Genomic DNA, 19,669 nt, shown 5'->3' with positions numbered 1-19,669 from the left:
AAAACTAATATTTCTTTAAAAAAGATTATCTCATACTTTGGAGGTGAAAAAATATTCTATAAACGATATTTTAACATTGTTAAGTGTATTATTTAGGGTGTATGATTGATTATATGTTTAAAGATTCAAAATTTAGTATTTAGATTTAATATTTATAATTTAAAGTTTAAATAATTAAAATTTAGAACATTGTTTTCATCTAATCAAAAAGTTTTTTTTCAGGGCGGGGAAATCCCAACGAAATTCTGACACGGCACGCATGGGTTTCGGTTGGAATGAAAGGAAAAAATTGTTTTTTATGTTAGCCACGTGTCAATTCAGCATTCGATCAAACAACCGCCAACGGTTATCATTGGTTGGAGTTCCCGATAAACTTTCAACTCATTTCCGTGCCCATAATCCAATCCCCAAGCAGACCATTTTCTTCCTAATTTAATCCCCAAATCCAACAAGAAAAAGATCCCAGAAACTCAAGCAGATCCGAGAATCATGGGGACCGAGATATCGGAGCCGTTGATTATTGACAAGGAAAGCATAGACGCCGGCGGCATCGAGTCGGAGCACGTCCCGGAATGGAAAGACCAAATCACGATCAGAGGGCTGGTCGTGAGCGCCTTGTTAGGGACGCTCTTTTGTATCATCACGCACAAGCTGAATTTGACCGTCGGAATTATCCCGTCGTTGAATGTCGGAGCCGGATTGCTTGGGTTCTTCTTTGTGAAATCGTGGACCGGTTTTTTGACAAAGTTAGGGTTTCAGGTCACGCCTTTTACTAAACAAGAAAACACCGTCATTCAAACTTGCGTCGTCGCTTGTTACGGCCTTGCTTTTAGTGGTAAGTTTTAAGTAATAACTAAAAAGCCTTCAAATCTGTATATTATTTTATCCGTTATGGCTAATTTTGTTTAGTGACTATAATTCGTTATATGATGAAGAAATGCTTAGCTTGTTTATGTTTTGTATAAAGCATACCAAGATTAATCATTTTTAGTTGTATATGATTAAGAAACTATTATTAGCATTATTACTAAGTTCAAATTTTGAGTATGTAAGAAGTTGATATTGTTGATTTAACTTAGAAGTATTGAGGGTGCTTAATTTCAAGTGTTAATTAAGAAATTAAATTGAATCTTAAGCTCACTAGCTCAGCTGTTTTGTCGTAATAACTTATCTTTGACAGGGGGATTCGGATCATATATGATTGCAATGGATGAGAAAACTTATCAACTTATTGGTGCTGATTACCCTGGAAACCGAGCTGAAGATATTAAGAACCCAGGGTTAGGGTGGATGACTGGTTTTCTCTTTGTTGTTAGTTTTCTTGGGCTGTTTAGTCTTACTCCTCTTCGTAAGGTATAACTCTTATAGTTATTGCAATCTTTATTATATACTCCTTCTATGAGGTAGTTTAGACTTCAGTTAAAGTTTCAATTTTTGGTTTTGAAGGTGATGTTCTCTATATACTTAGTTTCACCCCAGTAAAATGTTTTTTTTCGGATAATTTCAATTTTATTACCCAAATAGCAAATTGCTACAGTAACATTAAACAAAATCAGTAACTGGAATACAGTGAGCAACCTACTTACAAAGAAAATCAAAATCAAAGAAAATCAAAGATCACATATATCCCAATTCCTTGCAAGAGTAATATTAACATTGTCATTTCTATTAAAGTTCCTATTCTTTAAGTGCAGCCCGACTATATCCCTTATGGTTTGGAACAGTTCTTGAGCATTCTTAGACCGGCTTTGAAACAGTCTCTTATTTCTTTCATCCCACAGAAAATAGATAGTAGCGTTGAGAGCTATCTTCAAAATTGAAGTGAGCAGAGATTTTCCTTTCCAAGAAGAAGTTGCCCACGCAAAAAAAGAATTCCATGTACATGGAAAAGACTGAATGCCAGAAATAGAGAAAACTGATTTCCAAATGAAATCTGCCATAGAACATTGAAGGAATAGATGATCCCTTGTTTCAGTATGGTTGTCACAAAAAACACAATTGCAATCATTAATCAGTCCCATACGGTGGAGTCTTTCCTTTGTAGGAAGTCTATCAAGCATATCCATCCAAGAGATTAAACTATGCTTAGGAATATGTAGAGGGAACCAAATAATCTTCTGCCAGGGAACAAGAGGTCTTTTTTCTCGAATAGAATCCCAAATAGCTCTCATTGTCACAGCTCCAGTAGTTAAAATAGGGTAAGCCTCCGATCGCAATTTAAGGAGTTTCCTTATCCTCCAGCTTAGAGATGAACGGATGTTAACAGTCCATAGGTCCTTATCTTTGAGGACATAGCATTTAATCCATGCCACCCAAAGTGAACCTTCACCTGCTAGGATATTTTTAATGAGTAGGAGCATGCAAGCTTTGTTCCAAGTTTTTATGTCTTTGATTCCAAGGCCTCCCCCAGATTTCAGGAAACAGATGTTATGCCAACTTACTCTAGCTCCAGAGCTTTTTGATCAGCTCCAGAGCTTTTTGATCAGCTCCTTTCCAGAAAAACCTTGAACATAATTGTTTAACTTTTTTAAGAACGGATTGAGGCAAGAAAATTTGCCTACACCAGAAGTTGGTAAGGCTAGATAAAACAGTTTTAATAAGTTCCAGCCTGCCAGCGTAAGTAAGAGATTTAGAAGACCAATGATACAATCTTGCTTTAATTTTTTCAATGAGATGCGAGCAATCTTTTTCAGAAATTTTTCTGGTTACGAGGGGAATGCCCAAGTATTGAACAGGTAGGCTGTTGATTTTAAAACCCGTTAGCAGATTTATTTCTTCCAGTTTAGAGGCAGACATACCAGCAGCAAATAACTCACATTTAGAAGCGTTGAGTTTAAGGCCGGACATTTTGTAGAATAGGTCTAAAACTCTATTAACCCCAATAACAAATTCGGTAGATCCTTTGCAGAAAATCAGAATGTCATCAACAAATGAAAGATGAGTAAGACCTAATTTTTTGCATTTAGGATGGTACCCAAAGATTAGCCGCTATGTTTAGGAGCTTGGAGAGTACATTCATTGAAAGAACAAATAATAAAGGAGAAAGTGGATCTCCTTGCCTAATTCCTTTCGCCTCTTTAAAGTATCCAATTAAACTCCCATTAAACGAAACCAAGTATCTAGCAGTAGAGAAACAGATTTCAATCCAAGTGATAAAGGTTGAAGGCATTCCAATGGCTTTAAGAACAGAAGAAATGAAGTCCCAATTAAGTGTATCAAAAGCTTTATGAAGATCAACTTTCAGAGAGCATCTAGGAGAAATGTTCTTCCTACTATAGCCCCTAACAAGTTCTTGAGCAAGTAGAGTATTATCAATAATACTTCTACCTTTAATGAATGCAGTTTGGTTGAGGGTAACCAGATCAGGAATGATGTTTGTTAGTCTGCTCACCAGAATTTTAGAAATTGCTTTATAGACGACTGAGCAGCACGAGATAGGTCTGAAGTCCTTTACTTTGCAAGGATTAGGGATCTTAGGCACAAGCGCTATAGAGGTGGCATTAAAAGCTGGAAGCAAGAACATATCTTGAAAGAAATGTTTAATGGCAGCGATAACATCATTATTAATGATGGACCAACATTTTTTTAAGAAGAAAGGAGTGTAGCCATTAAGGCCAGGAGTTTTATCATTACCTTGGCTGAAGAAAGCTATCTTGATTTCATCCTCAGAGATATCTTTCACAAGCTCATTTGAGTTATCCTCAGTCAAGGAAAAATTCAGTAGGTCTTGCAATAGATTAGGATCTGTAATAACCACATCAGGGTCAGCAGAACCAATTAAATTGCAAAAGTAGTTAGAAACCTCTGAAGACATTAAATCAAAAGTTTCCAGTCTGTTGCCTTGATCATCAATCAGGATACGAATGGTTTCTCTTTTGTGCTTAAGAGCTACTGCTGAGTGAGAATTTGGTACATTTGTCACCCTCTTTTAACCATTGGACCTTAGCCTTTTGTCTTAAAAGCAGATTTTCAGCATCTTCAAGATGTTTGAGCTCAGTTTGCAGTTGTAATTCCTTATCAATTAAGTCCACACCGTTTAAAGTTTTAATTTGCTGATATTCAAGTTCAGATTTCTTTTTGGTGATCCTGGCTCTGAGTTCACTGTAATTAGAACGATTAAATTCTCTAAGTCTGATTTTCAAGCGCTTCAACTTAGAAAAAAGAATTTTCATTGGATTACCAGTAATAGAACTGTTCCAAGACTGCTGAATAACTGTCATGAAGTCAGGATGATGAGACCAAAAATTGAAGAACTTGAAAGGCTTTGGTCTGTTTGCATGGACTTCCTTTGTAGGCCAGACCAAAGCTAAGCAGTGGTCAGAAATGCCAGGAGCTAGGAATTCAACATGTGAAGTCTGGAATTTACTCACCCAATGTGGGTTGACTAGAACTCTATCAAGTTTCCTAGCAAGGTAGGAATTTTGTTGTTTGTTGCTCCAAGTAAAAGATGGGCCAAAGAACGGATGATCAATTAAGTCAAGGTCAAAATACACATCCTGAAAGTCCCTCATGTCTGAAGAAACAATAGGACCTAAGAGTTCAGTGTCAGAACTCTCATTAGGATGTAGGGTAATGTTGAAGTCACCACCAATGATCCAAGGGGTTTGGCCTAGCATGACATCCAAGTCTCTAAATTGCTGCCAAAGAAGTCTTCTCACTAAACCAACATTACTGCCATACACTGCAGTAATAACAAAAGGGATACCAAGATACATTCCCTTAACAGACATGTATTAATCAGAAGATTGAATAACAGAGAAGTCAAGACCTGATTTACAAAGGATCCAAATTCTGCCATTAACAGCATACTCATAGTTAGAACTGACTTGCCAACCATTGAATTTTCTGTCAATAATACATCTGGATTTTTCGACTTTAACCCTTGTTTCAAGCAAACAAAGGATATCAATTTTGTTTTGGATTGCTTTTTTGAGAACTCTATTTTGCTTGTGAGGACAGTTAAGTCCTCGAACATTCCAGAAACCAATTATCATTGGGAAGGAATTTCTGTAGAAACTCCTTTACTACCAGCTACATTAGTCTTTGTTTTCAGTAATGTATCTTTCTTTTTTGACTTTAGTTCATTTAGAATGGCAGTCACTCCTAAAGAAGTTCGAGGCTTCCTATGTTGGCTTTCTTGAGCAGGTATTGTTTCATCAGCCCCACTAAGAATTTCAAATCTATTGGTTGAACCAGATAAAACTACTTTAGAACTATCCTTGGTTGGTCTACCCCGACCCCTTTTAGTTATCTCTTGAGAGTTATTACTATTATCTGTGGAAGTAGGGATAGCAGAATCTGAGTTGGTTATCATCTCTATAGCAAGTTCTTTAGGATCCATTTCTGGTTCCTTACAGTCAGAATCAGTGACACCACTTTTACTAAGATCCTCATTTTCTTGTAACATCTCTATACCCCCAACTGTTTTCTCAATCTGTTCCACCTTAGAAGAGTCTTCTTTTTTCCTCCATATTTGTGTTTTTACAGGAAGAGGGTGTTTTAAAACCTTACAGCCCTTATCAGAATGGCCGAAGGTATTACAAGTTCTACAGCGAGGAGGCTGCCAAGGTACCTCAACTACAACCGAAACAGTATGCCCATCATTTAGAGCCACTTCAACAGTTTTAGGGATATCATCAGAATTAGACAGTAACTTCTAATTCAATGCAAATTTTGGCGTATTCAAGATGAGTTTTTGCAGCAGTGACAGAGTCCATACCGAGGGGATTTCCTATTGCACTTGCGATATAACTAAGACCGGTACGTGAGTAGAGCTCGAGTGGAACATTGAATAAGTGGACCCAAACAGGTAAACGAGAAAGATCAAAGTTCAACCTTTTCAAGTTCGGTTCCCATTTTCTCAGTATCAAGGGTTTATTCACAATATGCCATGGCCCGTTGTCTAAAACCCAGTTTCTATCAGATTCAGAAGCAAATGAAAATACATAGAGATTGTTTCCAGCGTTGCTAACCTGGATGTTGTTACCCGCTATAGCTTTCCTCCAAAGATTTTCCACAATACGCTGCAGCGTTGCAAAGCTGGGAGGAGCTCCTAAGAATTGTCCCACAAGAGAAAATTTCCACTCTGAAATTCCTGAATCAAGCACTTCAGAGGGGGGTTGGACAAATTTCTCCCCATCGCGAACCCTAGGTGGGAAGTATTCAAGTTCCTGGTTCGCTGTACAGCCGAATAGATTTCTCCAATTCATTGGGTTTTCACTCATGGATGAATAGAAAACGAAACCCAGGGAGGGAATAGGCAAAAGCACCGAAGAAAGAGGTAGGAACCACCGGAGACGCGACGGAGATCCTCAGATTCCGTTAGACCAGCTAACGTACGCCGAGGGAACTCTAATCGTGCTCAGTCTTTACTTTTGGACAAGTCTTAGTGAAAGGATCGGAGAGCAGCGGAGGACTCCATTGGAAGAGGAAAAAAAGAGCGAAGTGGAATGAATAACGAGGGGAAATATGGAGGAAAAGGATAGAGGCAAAATGAAGAGGGGAGTAAAATGTTTGTGACTGTAATTTTGTTTAAATATTGGCATTGCTTATATTTAGCATTCTTGTTGAATTAATTCTAGAATTTACAGGATTTTTACTATCAGTAAATTTTTTGATTTGATAAAAAAACAGCCTTGGTTATTGAGATATAATGGATTCTGTTTTATTGTTCTGACTATCCCTTTTACCAATGAGAATGCACTGCTAGAACGTTTTTTCTCAGTATATAATTTTAATTTTCTAATTTAACCTTCTAATCTATCTTTGTATTTTATCAGGTAATGATACTAGATTATAAGCTTACATATCCAAGTGGGACGGCCACAGCCATGTTGATAAATAGTTTTCATACTCACTCTGGTGCTGAGCTTGCAGGGTACTTATTAGATACATTATACTTATTGTCTTTTCATAGATCTACATACAGTTTCCATTGGTGTAGCATTTAATAAGAAACCTAGGGGGAAGGAAATCATATTCTAATTACTTTATCGAAGTAGATAATGAATAACAGAAGGTCTTTCCAATTCTAAAGATCTTGCATTTATGATATCAATGAAACAGCTGCTTAAATCATAAACTTCTCTATATAAATAACTAGAGAGAATGGAGTTGATCTTGAACAACTAGATTGCTTTCTTTCTGATTATGTATATAAACACATGGAAACATACATATATCTAATATTTATGGTTTGTTACAGGAAGCAAGTCAAGTGTCTTGGAAAATATTTAAGCATAAGTTTCATTTGGAGCTGCTTCAAGTGGTTTTTCAGTGGTATTGGAGATTCTTGTGGGTTTGATAATTTTTCCGAGTTTTGGTTTAACGTTGTTCAAAAACACGTAAGTTCTCTCTCATTTCCCATGTGAACTCCGTCTCCTTTTCCCCCCTGTTGAAAGAATGCTCATATATGTTAGGAGAATGATAAAACCTTTATTACCATTATCCAGAGGGTAAAGTTGATGGTATTCAAATATTTGTGATGTATTATTATGTGTAGTGAGTTTGTCCTGCCTAGTGACAATATGTTACCCGTTGAGGTAGAAGAACTAACAGTAAAAAAGGGACCCAGAAGGACTTCAAACTTGATTAGCATGTATTCTGAAACCATATACATATGTCTATAATTCTGGTGCACGCAAGATGTCATTTCTTGATTTATGAATGCTAGTAGCTTGGCATGTAATCTGACAGTAATTTGGATTCAAGTAAAATCACATTAACATAATTGCTATTTGCTGATATATGTATTAAATGTTTCAATGATATTGTTAACGTTTAACATTACTTTATTTACAGATTCTTTTTTGACTTTAGCCCAACCTATGTTGGTTGTGGTCTTATTTGCCCACACATAGTAAACTGCTCAGTTCTTCTGGGGGCTATCATATCTTGGGGTTTCCTCTGGCCCTTCATTTCTGCACATGCTGGGGATTGGTACCCTACTGGCCTGGAAAGCAATAATTTTAAAGGTCTTTATGGGTATAAGGTACGGTGAAAATTTTGGTGTCCTGCAGTAATTTTTATGGAAGTTTTTTATGGTTCCGTCGTTCCACCTTCTGGCTCTCTTACTCTCAGTCTTTTGTCCTAATTAAAATATTCTCTTCTAAAGAAGTTTTCTGTGTTATCACTTGTTCACAGGTCTTCATAGCTATTGCTCTTATCCTTGGTGATGGTCTTTACAACTTGATCAAGATAATATATATAACTGCAAAAGAAATGTGCAACAAGAGCGCCCAACAGAGCAAACTTCCTATTGTTAATGAGGTTATAGGTGAGCATGCCCTATATTTTCCTTTGTTGTGTATCAGTCTGTTTTATTGTAATGGTTTTCATTGCGTTAGGATTACACCACTGAGTGGCTTCTTACTGACATGGCATTCCTTGTGCAAAATTGTAGTTCTTGGTAAAACTCATTGATAGCATATATAGTGCCTTAATTTAAATCTGTAATTTCACCTTGTCGAAATTTCTGAAAATATTATGAACTTTAGGCACAATGCGCATGCAATTATCTTTTTCATTGTTAGGCCATTCTGTTCTCCACTAAGGGTTTACTGCATTATTTTCCACTTTCCACAGATAATGAGAGCTCTAAAGGGCTAGCAGAGCAGAGAAAAAGAGATAACATATTTCTTAAAGACCGGATACCTTCATGGTTTGCTGCTTCTGGATATGTGGCATTGGCTGCTATTTCAACAGCTACTATTCCAATTATCTTTCCGCCCCTCAAGTGGTATATGGTTCTTGTTTCATACATTATTGCCCCCGCTCTTGCGTTCTGCAACTCTTATGGAACTGGACTTACAGACTGGAACCTGTCTTCCACTTATGGGAAGATTGGTCTTTTCATTATAGCTTCCTTGGTTGGAAGTGATGGTGGAGTCATGGCTGGTTTGGCTGCCTGTGGAGTTATGATGTCTATCGTCTCCACCGCAGCTGATCTAATGCAAGATTTCAAGACGGGTTACTTCACCCTATCATCAGCCAAATCTATGTTTGTGAGCCAGTTATTGGGAACGGCCATGGGATGTGTCATTGCTCCACTCACATTCTGGATGTTTTGGACTGCTTTTGATGTTGGATCACCTGATGGTCCATACAAAGCACCTTATGCAGTGATATTCAGGGAAATGGCCATTCTTGGTATCGAGGGCTTCTCGGAGCTGCCCAAGCATTGTTTGGGTTTATGTGCTGGATTTTTTGTAGCTGCTTTGATCGTAAACCTACTGAGGGATGTGACCCCCAAGAAAATTTCACAGTTCATTCCTATTCCAATGGCGATGGCTGTTCCATTCTATATTGGAGCTTACTTTGCTGTTGACATGTTTGTCGGAACAGTAATCTTGTACATATGGGAACGAATCAACCAGAAGGATGCAGAGGATTACGCAGGTGCGGTTGCTTCAGGTTTAATTTGCGGCGATGGTATTTGGACCATACCATCAGCCATACTTTCAATCATGAGGATCAATCCACCCATCTGCATGTACTTCGGTCCTTCCCTGAGTAGTTGATTAGGGAAACCACTGGTTCTGATATAGGATGCAAGGTGCAACAATGTCTATGGAAGTTTATTGTAAGAAGTGGAAGGTGCATCGGATTCTGTATATACGTCTGTTCTTTCATAAATTTCCAGTTATGGATTTTAAGGCAACAATCTGAGACTCGATATTAATTGGATTCGGTAAATGCGTTGTATGAATCTTGAAATTGGTTTTACGATAAATATATCTGTTCATATGTTTCCCATCACTGTACTAGCTTTCTGTAACATGAAAATTGACCTTACTGTTGAATTCGGAACACTCTCTTTGAAGGGATAGATTTCTGTTTCCAATTAATAATTGGCTTGTGAAAAAGTCAAATTGATAATTGGGTTATCAAACATGAATCGTCGGCCTATTATATTTAATTTTTTTAATAGCCCGGGTGACACACAATGTAACTCTTCAAACCCAAAATCCTTAGAAAATTGATACTCTTTTACCACTAAAATCATTTAATAGGATTCGATATCCACCTTTCTTAATCACTGAAAATTGAAGGAAAAAAAATTCAATAGTTGTTCATAGCAATAGAAAGCTTAGCATGAATAGTGGAGACCCAACTCAATGGATTGTGCCACTAGCCTTCTAATTTGAGTTGGTTCCACCAATTCTGGAAGTTTTGTTGATAAAAGCGAAATTTGATGTGGATTATTAGAGGAAGTACCTTTTTTAAAAGAAAATTTATGTTTAAACTTCGAAGGTAACGAATATTAAAAATGGATAAACTATATGTTTAGTACACTATTACTTTTATTCTGTTTTAGTCACACAATTATATTTTTCTAAAATCATACTGAGATTTAATTTTGGTTTATTTTAATCATCAATCGTTTAAAAAATTAATGATGATTGTAACATTTCACCATAAAATAATATCATATCATTAATGAAAAAAATAAAAAAATATCATATCAACAGTTTTATTAACTTTTTAGTAGTGGATAACCAAAATAAAATTACTTTTTCTGAAAGGAGACCAAAATAAAATTAAAACTTATCGTATGGTTTAGAAAAAAATAATATAACTAAAATGAAATAAAAATAATAATTTATATATAGGTGTGAAATTTTCACCCAAAATTTATGGACTGACAATGACAGGCTTTAGAAAAGGTATGAGTAAATTCTTGAACTTTGGTGAAGGAAGACTGAAAAATTTTAGGTGGTGGACGTTTGGTGGTCTTACCGGATGAAAATTTTGCACCCTTTTAATGATAAACAACAAAGAAGGCTTAGTTATCGTAGGTGTTTTCCAAGATATAAGGCTCATAAAAATGGAATTCATTGAACTTTAATTTGATTGACTTATATATTCATTTTTTAATTTTTAAAACTATAATATACGATAAATGTACGTTTCAAAAAAATCAATATATTTGACTATTTATTTATAAATTTTAATTTTCTTTTACAGTAAATAATATGAATTTAATGAAGACTATAAATATTTCAGAACTTTGAGTTTCTATCATTACAAAACAAATGACGTAGTTGATATGACTATTATTGGTTAACGGTGAGTCAAAGGTCTATGTCGATTACATTATTTATTTGTAACTGCAGGTGGTTATATTAAAATCACGTAAATAAATATGTTGTTAGATTTCTAAAATTAAAAATATGATTATCATGTTGACATCAAGCTCATAATAAAAATAGTTATATTAATAATTTATCCTATAATTTATCTAGCTACATCAAAATTTGGGCATGCTAAAATATCCTGTCAAATTTAATCACATATTTTTTCAATCATTCCCTTTAGGTCTAATATTATTATCAAATTCTTTACTTATCAAGTTTCTAGAGTTGAGCAAACACATTTGATTGGTTAATCAATTTATTCATCTTATTTTCTCATATTTTTTAGGTCATGAGTTCTAAATCCACTAAGATTATTTTTTTCATTCTTTTAGAGTCTTTTTCTTCTCTCGTTTAGATAAAATTATGACTGATTTTAAAATTTATAGAAAAACATCTAAAATTTAATTTATATATTTTATAATTTAAAAATTAAAGTATACTCAAATTTCATTATGTTAACTTTAAATATATATTATCAAATAACTTTTCATATTTAGAATGTTGTGTATTTAAATTTAGGGTAATGTATACAAATGGTCCATTGATTATAGAGTAATGTTATATTAAATCCTTTGATTGTTAAAAGTTATAAAATGATCCTTTGACTATTCATTATGTTTCAAACTAGTCTTTTTTTCTTTACAAAATCAATGGTCATTTGAGCTGGACGTTAACATGCTGATTGATTGATATATGATAGTCCTTTGAGATTTCGGGATCAGATTGATCATATCACAGTCAATAGGTTAACATTCAACTCACACTATCATCAATTTTTTAACATAATGAATAGGGTTGTAAACGAGTCTTTGAGTCAAGTCGACATTTTTTTCCAGGGTTTTTGACCCAAGTCGAGCTCGGGTATTGTTGAGCTCGACTCGAAGACTCTGAAATGGAGGTCAACTTGACTCGAAAACTTAAAATTTCCAAGCTCGACTCAAACTCAAAGTCAAAATCATGAACTGAAACTCGTAATAGCTTGAAAAGGCTCAAAAAGAAAACATTCTTAAACTTTACTCGATTAAAGCCTCAAACATGAACCTTAAATACATGAAAACCTTATAATGCATTTTTTGTTAAAAATTCAACACATAAAAGTTAATATTATTATTAATTTATTTTTAAAAAATAAAATCTTAATTTATTATATTTTTGAGCTGCTAGCGAGCTTTTCGAGTCGAGTATCAAGTAACTCATTTCGGCTCATTAAGAATTCGAGTCAAGCTCGAGCTCAAGTTGAGTCGATTCAAGTGGAATATTTATCAAGCTTTGATCGAGTCGATCTCGAGTAACTCACAATCTATCTCGTCTCATTTATAGTCCTAATAATGAATAGTTAAGTGATCATTTTGTAACTTTTAATAGTCGATGGAGTCAAAAAACAACAATCTATAGTCAAATGATCATTTTGCAACTTTTAATAGTTGGGGGACTCAATAAAGTATCACCTTGTAGTCAGGGGACCATTTATATACTTTACCCTCAAATTTAATGAAAGTGCATTAATAATATTACCAATCAAATTTAGTTTTTCTAAAAAAACTAATTTCTGAAATTTAAAATAAAGAACTAAATTTCGAAAGTAAGAGGAGAATAGGGCTTTAGGGAACAGTTATACCTTCTACTAGAGTGATAAGATGAGTGAGAAACAAGGAAGTTTGGGTCATCAAAGGAACAATTTTTGTTTGACGTGTTGTAAAGTGAAGCCAAGTTTAAAATTTTTGACAATTGAGGATTGTGTTGGGATAAATATATACTTTTGTCTTCACATTCCTTTGCCAAAAACAGTGAAAAACAAAGTCATGAAAGTCAAGGAATTTTTTTCAGTCACTTTCTTCTTCAATCAAGAGGGCTTCCTTTCTTTTTACCCACCAATGGATCCCAAGGACTCCAAGCAGCCTCCCCCACATCAATTACCCAACTTCTTGAGCCTACCATCACAACTCCAACAACAACAGCTTCAAAACACAGGCGAGAACAAATCAGCTGAAACAAAGGATGCCCTATTGCCCTTACAGTTAATGCAGATAAAGAAGTAGGAAAGAAGCAACTTTTGGCCCCAAAGAGAAGTTCCAACAAAGATGGGCATAAAAAAGTTACAGGAAGAGGTAGAAGGATAAGGATGCCTGCTCTATGTGCAGCTAGGATCTTTCAGTTGACTCGAGAATTGGGTTGCTCCTGCGGCTGCGGAGCTTGCCAAGGCATAGAGTGTTGGAAAACATAGGATAGATGAAAATAGCTTGGATGAATGGTTGTCAGGATGGTGGAAGGTATTCTTTTTTGCATTGAGAACATCTTTATCATTTCCTCTGTTTTGAAAAAAAAACTTGTTGGTTCGGTCAAGAGGATGGTTTGGATCTCATCCTCCAAACTACGGAGACAATTTTTTGTTGCTGTAAATGAAATTTCATCTGAAGATAACAGCGTAAAAAATAACGAGCAGATGCAGATGGGGTTATGCAGCTGTTTTACCTTCTTAAAGCAAAGTTTTTTTAATGTGTGATGGCATGGAAGTATTGGGATTAACAACTGCAACTTTCATCCACAATTGGATTACAGAACTTTACATCTTTACATTTCTTCTGTATGTATATGGGGGGTGGTAGCATACAAATTATGGTTTCAGCTCTAGTTGGTAATGCTAGTTTGGTTTTTGATTTCGAAATGACACCGGAAGGAACGCTTACCTGTCATATTTGAAGCAAACAGTCATTCTCAAAGCAATGAACTAGCAGCGTTGTTTCTGATTGTTAGGATGTAACTGAATCGTATTGAATGAGTAAATATTAATATTTAAATATGTACCTGTTTATTAAGAATTTTAAAATTTTATTTATTTAAAACTATATGTTTGTATTTGTTCATTTAATGTTTGTTAATATGTTTGTTTAATTTTTGTAATGTGCATGTTTAATGTTCATAAATATATTCACTTAGCATCTTCACAAATAGTGATGACAAATGGGCGGGTCGGGTGCGGATATCCTCTCCCATATCCCCATACCCACATAATATTTTTAAATCTACCACCCGCCCACCACTTATGATGGGTAAAATTTTTCAAATCCACACCCGTCCACGCGGGTTCATTCTCAAATTCATCCCTACACCCACTATCCAACTGGAGACGTACCCGGCTAAACCTGTCTGACAGCTACCTTAAGTTATATATAAGCAACAGACATGTCCATTAAAAAACATAATAAAATAAACCAAGGATTATAAGTTATATCTTATGCAATATTAATATTTATAAATTAGTCTATAAAATTATACCTAAATTTATAATGGTCCAAAATTTAATTAGTATGTAGTGGGCGGGCGGATGCGGGGCGGATAGATGCGGGGCGGGTAAGGTCTCAAACCCATCACAAGCCCACTACCCGCGATGGGTACCACTTTCTAAATCCACACCCTCCCACTACCCACTAAAGTTATACCCATTCTCACCCCAATTGGAGCGGGTACGGTGCGGAATTCACGAAATTGTATCCGTTTACCATCCCTACTCACAAACACTAAATGAACATGTTTGTACACATTTAAAAATCTAATTGTAAATAATAAACAGACTACAAATGAAAATATTTATTAATTATTTATATATATAATAATAATAATAATAATTAAATGTAAATATTAATAATTATATCAGAAAGACGTAAAATAAGCATGTTTGATTATTTTTTTAATAATTTTATAATTTGAAACTAATTAATGAAAGCTCATGTAGAGGAGGAGCCCTTGGATCAGAAAACGCAATACTTGGGATCATATTTGAAACTTTAATTCGTATTGGAGACTCAAGTTTCAAGCTGATTGCCAAACAGAAAACAAAGTAAGAAACACAAGTGGATGTAAACAAACGAAAACCACGAGCTATAATAGAAGCAAGCAATGTATTCAATTGATAGACTAAAGGTAGAATAATATCTTCTTTCGATCGTGGACTTAGGCTAGCGCTGCCTGATTCTAGTTGGATTCTACTTGGTATGGATACTTACACCATGGATGATGGATCAGTTTCATAAGATTGCTGCAGCGAACCAAAGACTTCTTCTCTATTTCCACGTCCATTGTAATTCATGGAATTTACATTCGTTTGGCTTTTTTTTAATCTATTTGTTTCGGTATAAATAGTCGAGAAACGTCTTCGTTTGAGTTCAAGCTGTTGAGAAGCATTTTCGTTTTAGTTCAAGTTGTAGATCAAAAGACTCCCTGCTTAATCGCATTGTAGAAATGGAAACCCGGTGAAGTACGTGCGCGTTCTCACTTTTCTTGTGAGTATGACCATTGCAGGGCTCAACGGAGTCGAGGGAACCGGTTATTATTTCGGTCCGTGGGGGAAACATGACATCGAGGAGGCTCAAAAGTTGGAATCATGTGCATACGCAGTACGGCATTGGAGAGCCCCGGTTTCCGAGCGTTGCTGCACCGTAATGGAGAAAAAGGTCAAGAATCCAGCCTGTTCTCTGTTTTCTCAAACAGCATACGATGCCGGAGTGAGTTGCAGTGATTATTCCAAAACGCTGAGACATTGCCGATCGCCCTGTTGGATACAAGTGTGGAGGTACAAATCGCATATTGCATTACCTTTATTCCTTTTCTTTTCAGTGCATAGTTAATTTAAATAATTATAATGAAACTATTGTTTATTTCTGGCAGTTTTCACTCTGAAGACTCCCCATTAAGTGGTATCAGCAGTATTAGTTTATGTTAAATAAAATCTGCACTTGTATGTTTGGATAACAAGTAAAAGGTGCACTTGTTTCTTTGGATAATAATAAATTAAAGGTCACTTTACTTTGGATAATCAAAGTAAAATCTGCATTTGTATGTTTCGGTAACAAGTAAAATGTTTATGTTAGGCCATTGAATAATTGGAGACTGCAACTTCTTTTTTTTGCCAATTGGGTTTGGAAAAACAGAATATTTTCTTTCCATGATGCAATACTAAAACTAAAGCTACTTTCCAATTTAAATTCAACAAATCAAGCCAATGGAACAATAGCAGTCAGATTGGTCCTCCTGGTAATGGTAATGACATTGTTTACTAGTTCCTTTGAGGTGACAAATCATCAACAGTGACAAGTCATCAACAGACCGTCTCGTCATATGGTTACCAATCATCTCCTTCTCCACCACATTACTATCATTTTTTTCTTATTATTATTTTAACGTGGCTGGTTCAAAAATGGCTACAAGGATGAAATTAGAAAAAGCAATGATGAAAAAGAATACATAAACATATTTGGAATTGAATTTAAATTCTTAGATTAGGATCGAAACGAAGTCGATTATAATATTAAAATCAATCTTATTTACCAAATTTAGGGCCAAACTAATATAGAACATTTGATATTGAAGACTTTTTAAAACAAATGACGTATTTCGGCCTAATGATTCGTATCAAACAAATATTAAAAGACGATCTACCCCTATTTATGCAATGACTCCTTCAGGAGCCGAAAATTAAATATTTTTTTAAAATTTAAAATAAATAAATAAAAAATGAGATATTTTCATTGTTTTAATTTCATTCTAATTCTAATTTATAAAAATTTCTCATAATAACCCTTGTAAAAAGCTTTTTTATTATTAAATTATGTCACGCTGAACATGTTGGTAAACAAATCCATACATACAAAATATTTATAAAAAAAACACATACTACAATCATATTATTTAACATCTTAATGATAATTTATTTTGGGTTTTAAATGGAACAACATAAATATTCTTATCATATTATTTAACATCTTATTTTGGGTTTTAAATCAAATTCTGAATTGAATTAGTATTCACTTGATTCGATTCGTGTATCCTTAAACCACAATCCCAACTTTAGGCACCGTTAAGGAAGGCTAACCAATTTATGAATGCACGTTGTTTGGTTCCCCAGAAGACAGAACTGACTGACTCTGCTACCAAACAAACTAACTTGGTCCAGGTCCACCCCACCAACTCTAACATAAAACTAATGTGACAGATTCATAGCTCTCCTCCTCTTTAGGTTCATGGGCTCATGGCACAAGACCATCCGCATATATTCGATACAGTTGAGCCCTTTTCTGATGGCAGGACCAGTCGGAGTCCATGATCTCCAAACAGACATTACATTTCTAAAATCACTCACCATCTCTTATTCACTTCATCACGTCAAAACAAACGAACACTGAAAAGGTTAAATGTAAAAAGTTCTAAATTTTAAAACCGACACCGGATTACAGATCTAGCATTACCTGTTTCAATCAAGTCTAAGCTTCAGAAGTAAGAATTAGTTGATTCATCTTGCACTAAACTCATTTAATATCCATCTAATTATAAAATTCCGCAAACAAACATGTTCTAAAACAACAAAAGCAATTAAAAAAACCTTTTGAACTGCAAACAGAGCTCAGCTACAAATCCTTAGCGCTTCTTCTTGCTTGCTTTTACACCACTGGATTTTGATGGGGTAACCAACAGGTAGACGAAAAGAGCTACAATCGATATCACAGAGATTTGAGATCCATACTTAGCCAGCAATCTCTGCACAAGATAATGCTCACATTAATTTTTGTTTTACTCCGTAAATCAGGCTAAAAAGGTTAAGAACTAGAAGGGTGGCTCATCAAGGATCCATCTATATTCATTTGTTATGTAAGAAGAAACACTAAACCACTAAAAGTTAATCACAACAGATTTAGAAGCATGATTATTTGACAAATATAAGAATAATCACTCATACCTTGGCCTTCAGTATTTAGTCCCAGCCGACGAAATATCAACAAAAGAAAAAAAAAGCCTTAGTGACATGGAAAGAAGGATAAAGACATTCAATAAATTTGAATTATTTGCTTATTGTTATTCGAAACAGAACTTACCCAGTCAAACTTCTTCTCGGGAGGTATTTCGGCGAGGATATCTAATGGCAAGAGTGAAGTTGAATATGCCTCCTAAAACAACGAGCAAGTTAGAGCATCAAAGCTTGTTCACACTTTTTTCCCCTTTGCTTTGGCTTACATTTTAAGAATAGAAAATAGACTGTTATGGATCTCAAACCTGTGGAGCAGCCTTTGTGGGAATACGGAAAGTGATAACTGCAGGGGCACCATAGAACATTCCTTGTCTTTTGGCCTCTAATTCAAATGAAAGTGACAGAACACCACCACTGCAGATCGTAGAATTTTGGAAATTTAATTAAAAGATATAATCCAGAACAAACAAATTAAATGGAATTAACTGAAACGAAATACTCACGCATCAAGTTTCTCCCATGACTGTGAAATATTACCACTGATGACATCAAATGCATCTTGGGGCCAGCTATGATCCACGAGACTCACATCATATGCTGTCCTGAATTTTTTTTTCCAGAAAGATTTTCCTCAAGTAAGAGTATATCCCAACAAGACATGAATGAGAAACTTAAAAAAAGAAAAAAAGAATCTTCACGTAGGAGCATAGTAAAAGGGGAAAATATATGAAACATACAAGATTTTAGGGAAGAAAAACATGCAAGAAAATAAAATAAAATTTCAAAGTAATAGTTCCAAATTTACCAGATTTGCAGTCCTCTCAGATCCAAGTACCAAAAAACAAAATAAAAAGGTCGATTTAAATCGACTTATTTTCTCTTTATGTTCTCTAAATTGAATCAACAGCAAAAATAAAGTAAAATTTGATCTTCTCTCAGACATGCAAATCAGATGCTGACATGAAAAGACTAAAACGAAACTGTAAGCCACATGAGATAGTAAGGATAGGTCGAATTCAGACTTAATCAATTCAGAGCTTCAACATTTCCATCTCGATGGAGTAATTAGAGCTAGATCATAACTAAAATGATTAAAAATGAAGAAAAGGAAAAGAAAGACGCACGAGAAGCCTTGATTGTAGATGTCGATGGAGACGGACACGCGTTCGGCGCCGGATTTGAGTCTGGTGAGCGATGCCTTCTTGTGAGCGATGATGAAGGGGGATTCGCCAGCGGCGGTGGCTGTTGATATCAAGAAAAGAGCAATGAATGCATTGAGCAGTAGATTTGCCTTAAGCTTCGCCATGAATCTGCAGGAGCTGATGTTTATTTTTCTTTTCCCCTTGTTGACTTCGATAAGAAATGGAAGTGGTTAAATAAAGGGTTGCGAGAGCAGGATTCATCTATTTTGTTCGAAACGGTACCGTTTCGGTTTTTACCCATATGGGCGGAATTCACCTTACGGATCTATGAATTTATATAATAACGCTCAAGGTTTGTTTGTTTAGCTGTAATTGAAATTTTAGAAAATTAATTATATTTTTAAAAAATTAATTTCAAAAATTTAATTATGTTGTTTGGATGTTACATTGTAAAATATTTTACGTTGTTTGATTAGTTTTCCTGAAAACAATTTACGAAATTGGTTTTTTTTAAATGTATATATTTGTATATTTTTCTTGTTATTTACATTTTATTTTTTTAAGTTATTTTATAAAATTGTATTTTATAAAATTTTGAAATGAAATGTTTTATTTGTATAAATACATGAAATTAAATTTGTAGAAAATATACT

At 34.9% G+C, this 19,669-nt stretch overlaps 2 protein-coding genes across 2 annotated transcripts; one reads left to right on the top strand and one right to left on the bottom strand.

Annotated features, from left to right (window-relative positions):
• Positions 1-413: 413 nt before the first annotated feature.
• Positions 414-9,661, top strand: LOC120212510 (probable metal-nicotianamine transporter YSL6). Its single transcript, XM_039210789.1, is given in 8 exon segments — positions 414-835; positions 1,181-1,353; positions 6,780-6,877; positions 7,205-7,307; positions 7,309-7,343; positions 7,801-7,990; positions 8,143-8,275; positions 8,584-9,661. Coding segments are annotated over 8 exon segments (2,013 nt in total). The 5' UTR covers positions 414-489; the 3' UTR covers positions 9,519-9,661.
• A 7,647-nt stretch (positions 9,662-17,308) lies between these two features.
• Positions 17,309-19,255, bottom strand: LOC120212509 (translocon-associated protein subunit beta-like). Its single transcript, XM_039210788.1, has 6 exons — positions 18,999-19,255; positions 18,378-18,476; positions 18,180-18,288; positions 18,002-18,073; positions 17,866-17,871; positions 17,309-17,666 (listed from the first exon to the last, which is right to left on the bottom strand). Exons 1-6 carry the CDS (start codon positions 19,178-19,180, stop codon positions 17,547-17,549), a joined length of 588 nt encoding a protein of 195 aa, XP_039066719.1. The 5' UTR covers positions 19,181-19,255; the 3' UTR covers positions 17,309-17,546.
• Between the last annotated feature and the right edge of the window lie 414 nt (positions 19,256-19,669).

This window comes from Hibiscus syriacus, unplaced genomic scaffold (assembly GCF_006381635.1).
Source record: "Hibiscus syriacus cultivar Baekdansim isolate YM2019G1 unplaced genomic scaffold, ASM638163v2 tig00110013_pilon, whole genome shotgun sequence".
Taxonomy (NCBI): domain Eukaryota; kingdom Viridiplantae; phylum Streptophyta; class Magnoliopsida; order Malvales; family Malvaceae; genus Hibiscus; species Hibiscus syriacus.
This window is presented reverse-complemented; position numbering and strand designations above follow the sequence as displayed.